The 5,902-nt window shown below is 44.2% G+C and overlaps 2 protein-coding genes across 2 annotated transcripts; both read left to right on the top strand.

The window, feature by feature from the left end:
• Positions 1-392: 392 nt before the first annotated feature.
• Positions 393-1,445, top strand: LOC139835727 (uncharacterized). The gene has a single exon (XM_071825590.1). It carries the CDS (start codon positions 393-395, stop codon positions 1,443-1,445), a length of 1,053 nt encoding a protein of 350 aa, XP_071681691.1.
• Positions 1,446-1,869: 424 nt separating this feature from the next.
• LOC127334838 (COP9 signalosome complex subunit 8) lies at positions 1,870-5,599 on the top strand. Its single transcript, XM_051361381.2, has 5 exons — positions 1,870-2,064; positions 2,177-2,253; positions 2,363-2,544; positions 3,721-3,828; positions 5,292-5,599. Exons 1-5 carry the CDS (start codon positions 1,981-1,983, stop codon positions 5,429-5,431), a joined length of 591 nt encoding a protein of 196 aa, XP_051217341.1. The 5' UTR covers positions 1,870-1,980; the 3' UTR covers positions 5,432-5,599.
• Positions 5,600-5,902: the final 303 nt, after the last annotated feature.

Here is a 5,902-nt window from a genome sequence, read left to right as displayed (position 1 = left end):
GCAAACAGTTGATCCCTTATATGGCAAGGTACTGGTATATCAGCTCCATTGATCGGCGTTCTTTACACTGGATTGATTGGGACTCGCTCACAGCACCAAAGAGCAAGGGAGGCATGGGTTTTCGGAATATAGAGATGTTTAATCGAGCTTTACTTGGGAAGCATGGGTGGCGCCTCATCACACACCCGGAATCCCTGTGCGCTCGGGTTCTAAAGACGAAGTACTTCCCTAGAACTGAATTTATGCAAGCCACGGTCCCTGCTAGAGCGTCCGCTACGTGGAGGGCCATTGTGGCCGGCAAACAGGCACTGTCTTGTGGCATAATTAAGCGCATCGGTGACGGGATTACAGTGTCCATCTGGAACGATAGGTGGATCCCTGGTTTGACATAGATGAAGCCCTCAGTGCAGCTGGAGAACAAAGAACCTGATGTGCTCGCGATGGTTTCTGATCTGATTGATACTGAAAACTGGTCATGGAATTCCGCTCTGGTCAGAAGGAACTTTGTGGCACCGGAGGCATACGCTATATTAAACATACCACTTAGACGTGATGGTGGGGAGGATTTTTTGGCCTGGAATCTTGAGAAGACGGGCACCTACTCTGTGAAATCAACGTACCACTCTCTAATGACGCGGAATGAGCTTGGCACTCTAGCGGAAGGGATGGTTACCGAGACTTCTAACTCTGAAAAACAGATGTGGAATAAGCTATGGAAGCTACACGTGGTTCCTAAAGTGCGTGTATTTTGGTGGCGTGTACTACGTGGTATATTAACAGTAGAAAGCACTCTCCAATATCGGCACATCACACCTCTAGCTCGTTGCAAAGTTTGCCTAGAGGCAAATGAGAATATGATGCATGCGCTCATCTACTGCAGCCATGCACAAAGATTTTGGATGGAGGCGAAAAGCTGGCTGGACCTTAAACTGCCGGACCTTCATCCAACTACCTGGAACAAAGATATTCTTTGTGATCCACGGATTGACGAGGGAGATCGCTCTAAGATCATTACGGTGATGTGGGTGATATGGACCTCTAGGAACAATGTTGTTCATGACAAAACAAGTTTAGATCATGTTCAGTCTATGAAGCTGACTCGTGATGCTCTTGCCTTACTGGAGCTCCCTCGTCAGTTTCCAAATACTCTGCTAGGGTTTGGCTGGAAACCACCTGATGATGACTGGATAAAGATTAATACAGATGCTGGTATCTCCTTTGATACAAGGATGGGTGGAGCGGGAGGGATTGCTAGATCGCCGATCGGCTTCATTGGAGCGTGGAGCAAACCATACCCAGGTATAACAGATCCGTTAATCGCTGAAGCTTTGGCATTGAGGGTGTCATTTTCGCCAAGCTCCGAGGTTTTGCGCGAGTGGTTCTTGAAGTTGATTGCTTGTAGATGGTCAATCTCTGGGACTCGCACGCTGTTTCGCGCTCAGTAGTAGCGCCAATTCTTTCTGAAGTCGATGGACTAGCCTCGTTTTTTCTTTCTTTTTGTATTAAGCATGTAAAGAGAGCAGCCAATGTGCCGGCTCACCAGGTGTGCAAGATATGCATGCACGCAGGAGATCACCAGCTGTTGGATGAACTCAATCCCTGACTTCCTCACTACGTCCTGCCAGGCCGATAGTGCTGGAGGGAGTGTGTTTGAATAAAGGCCCGAGATCTTATACGCAAAAAAAAAAAACTACTAAATAACAACTTTTAGATTGCGATAATAATTATCACTAAATTACTGGATTTTGGCAAACAGCACTGCAAGTTTCAAAAATCAAAACCGAACAAAGCCATCCAAAGTAATTGGGCTGGTCCAGAAAAAAGTGGCTGGGCCAGACCGGCAAGATCGATATACACCATCCTATGCTCAGTATCCTCCCCGGAAACAAGAAGCCAGAACCTGCCCCAAATTCCTCGAATCCCAGAGGCCAAAACCCTCCTCCTCCCGTCCCCCACCGCCGGCCATCTCCTCCGCCGCCGATGGATCTCTCCACCGTGCACGCGGCGCTCGCCGCCAACTCCTACCCCGACCTCGCCCCCATCTGCGACGACCTCTTCCTCCAGGTACGCGCGCACCCCTCTCCTCCGCCCCACCCGCCCGCACAAGGGTTAGCGACGAAATCGCATCCCCAACCCCCCTCCCCTCCCCTCACGCGTTCCACGAATCGACTCGCAGGTCGCGTCCCAGGGCGTCGCCACCGACGGCTGGCCGTACGCCGTCCACCTACTCGCCCACCTCTACCTCAACGACCTGTATGTGATTTGCTCCCCCCCCCCCCCACCCCCCCTGTTTTTCTTAATTTTGCCGCGTCCGGATTTGGGTTCCAACCTAGGGTTTATGTGCCAATGTTGTGCGGAGCAGGAACAGCGCGAGGTTTCTGTGGAAGACGGTGCCTCAGGAGGTGAAGGACGCGCATCCGGAGCTTGCCGCCGTCTGGAAGATTGGCCAGTGCCTCTGGAACCGCGACTACGCCGGCGTCTACACAAGCGCACATGGGTTCGAGTGGGGCCCTGAGATCGCTGATTTTGTGGCTGCCTTCGTAGGTATTTTGCTTGTGCTTTTTACTGTTTAGCATGGTATATATTTGTTTTCTTCGCTAGTTGCATTATGTAGTGTAGCTTGGATTGCTTGTTTCTATGGAGCTGTGGTGTTTTTATTTTGAGGTGAGGGCGGGGAGATGCAGATGAGTGGGTTGTGTCGATGGAGTATTCATGGAGAAGATTTATCTGTGTAATTGGGCAAGATCCTAGCTGAATATGAATGAGACATTGGTAGTAAAGTCTTGTGCTATTATCGTCTGGTTGTTGAAGAAGCTTACAACATATGAGAAAATGTTTGGTCCCGTAGGTGTCAGTCACACTGGCTTTATATATTCGTTATATCCACATGGGATTTTAGTGGTGTTTAGATAAGAGATTATTTTTTCGTGTCTAAGTACTGCAGATTTGGACCGTTTGTCTAATAAACAACATGATGCAACAAATGGAAGTAACTACTTTGCTAGTTGTGTAATGCAGTGTAGTTTGGATTGCTTGCTTTGATGGAGTTGTGGGAGCTCTGTTTAGTGGTGGGGATGGGGGGCAGGGAGATAAGTGGGTTATCTTTATGAGTATTCATGGAGAAGATTTATCTGTGCAATCGGACAAGATCCTCACTCAATATGACTCCGACATTGGTAGTAGAGGTTTGTTCTACTATGGTTTGGCTGTTGAAGCTTCCTACACGTATATGAAATATTGGTCCCATAGATGGCTGCAACAGCAGGTTTATGTCTCCAATGTATACACATGGTTTTGAACTTTTGATAGTGCTTAGATAAGAGATCTTTTTTTTTTCGTTCCTAAATACCACAGATTTGGACAGTTGCCTAATTAACAACGTGATGCAGCGAATGGAACACTTCAATGCATTCTTCGTCTGTTTGGAAAGTACAGTTATGCCAGCTACAGTCCTTACGTGGCACTGATGTGGTATTTTTAATTGATATAGAGGTTATATGTTCTTTTATGAATCTTTACGCCAATTCCCTGTCCAAAAAAGGTTGACTTCTGAACTTATCACGTGGTTCAAATTTCCCTGTTGCTTGCATTGTCATCTGGTCTTGTCTTGAAGTTATAATACTTGGAACTTTGGAAGTAATGTATCATTGTTTTTGTTTGTGATTACGTTATGGCCTTACTGGTTAACTCAGAATTTGCACTTTTGTTTGCCATATGTAGAAAGCTACAGAAAGAGGATATTCGAGCTGTTGACTTCTGCATATTCCACAATCAGCGTTGCAGATGTGGCTCACTTCATGGGGATGAGCGAGGAGGATGCTACTAACTGTATGTTTTGAGAACCTGCTAGTTAATAGCGAACTTCCAAGTTTTTTTTTTACCTATTGTGGATTCTAACATGTTCAGTTACTTGTTTTGTTTGAAGCATGCACACTGCATTTCTTCATCTTAGAATACTGTAGATCTTTCCGTATGAAGTGTTACCCTCATACGTAAAACAAACACTAATTTTGTTACCGAGTGAGGTGATTTCTTACAAAAGGCTAGTTTAGTTGTCTATTGAGTGTTGCTATCCTTGAGTAGCGTGTGTCATTAGCTGCACCATCAAACCTGAGCATATTGAGATGGCTACCTTCCTTCATATTTTATTTGAATACTTCTCTCTGAACACATATCACTGGCCAGGAGGCCCAGATCCAGTTACCTCTTTCAGAAGTCCTAACCTTCTGATATCTAACTTACATTACGATAACAACAGACCATTCTTATTCTGTCCATCCATCTACTATTTAACCATCTACTGTGTATATATTTTACGTTCCTTTTGGTAGTGATATGATTATGATTTATTTGGATGCGCAAGTGCTCTGCTCCCCATTTAAAATATTGGTAGATTTGGATTTAGGACCCCAAGGATTGGCACTTTATCATTTACCACCTCTTTCACTCTGGCATGTTGCCTGGGCCCTGGGACCTTATCTGGCGGTAAATCTTCAAGTGCCAATCTTTGGACTACGAAGTGAATAATGGATACCTCCTTAATTTTATGCGGGCATAATGTTCTTGTGCTATAAGGTTGCATTTAATACATTGCTCTTGACATGCTGGCTGAAGTTAACAGAGTCGAAATATTTCGTGTATGGCAACTAAATTCCATTTCATGCTATCAAAAATGCTGTCCACATTTCTTCCTTGATTGGGCATTGGACATTCACAATGTTGTTTGCTTACCACATTATCGTTTAGAATGAGGATGTTCTAGAGAAGTCAAGTTCACTTTAGAGGATCAATTAAGCAGTGCTGATTTTTTTGTTACCCAAATTTCTGAGCCATTGGTGGGCCCCAATCATTATTTATATATTTGTAGTTAAAATCTTCTTTTAGAAACATAGTTAGGAGTAATTTTTTTCTGAAGTGATAGAATATAATAGCTTATGCCTACACAAATAGTCTTGGATTTTTATACAAAATAGTGAGAGGTATTATTTCAAGATATCCATGTCAACTTGCCATTAAGAACCACTGTGCAGAGTCAGTGGTCATGTTGGATGCAACCAACTACATTTGTGTTTGCAGTTACACTTGAATTGTCTAGTGCATCCTGTGTTACCATTCCAATTTTACTTGATTAGTTATTCAATTATATTATTGTACAGTTCTTTTCCTTGATCGATATCACACATATAAAATAGTTATGCACGTGTTTTTCAATTATATATATATTGTTGAACAGCTGCTTTTACTTATTTCAGTGCAGCTGATGACAATTGTTTCCTTTTTCCTCAATGCAGATGCTGTGCAAAATGGTTGGAGTCTGGATGCGGCAGCCAAGATGCTTACCGTCACAAAACAAAAGCCGCAGACGAACCAGAAGCTCGATGCAAGCAAACTGCAGCGTTTAACTGAATGTGTTTTCCACCTGGAGCACTGATGTCCTGGCACCAGTTACTTTTTCTACTCGTAAGGCATAGTATTAATCATGCATGGTAACATAATACTGTATGACTAGATTGTGTTTTGGCTGGAAAGGAATCTCAGCCAGTACTTAATACGCTTGTGGGATTGTCTTCTGGTTACCGAGCTTGCCTTTTCTGTTTCATTTCCTTCTTATCACGGCAATTCGTGCAATCAAATGAACACTGAAGCGAGTGATCAGGGACGGAGCCAGGAATGAAAGACGGGGGGGGGGGGGGGCGAAAAGTATAAGCATCAAAATTAAACTTTTTTTGCTCTCGCAACACAGTAAAATTTAACAAGTCTAGATAATTAAAATTTGCACGTCTACCAGGGTCTCGACCATACTCAGTGGTTATAATAGTCACTTGTTCTGGCTCCGGAATGCCTATTGTTGTCCTCACTATCAAACGTGTATGGGATGCGTAACCCTAAACAAGAGCCGCGG

Source organism: Lolium perenne, chromosome 2 (genome assembly GCF_019359855.2).
Source record: "Lolium perenne isolate Kyuss_39 chromosome 2, Kyuss_2.0, whole genome shotgun sequence".
NCBI lineage: Eukaryota > Viridiplantae > Streptophyta > Magnoliopsida > Poales > Poaceae > Lolium > Lolium perenne.
This window is presented reverse-complemented; position numbering and strand designations above follow the sequence as displayed.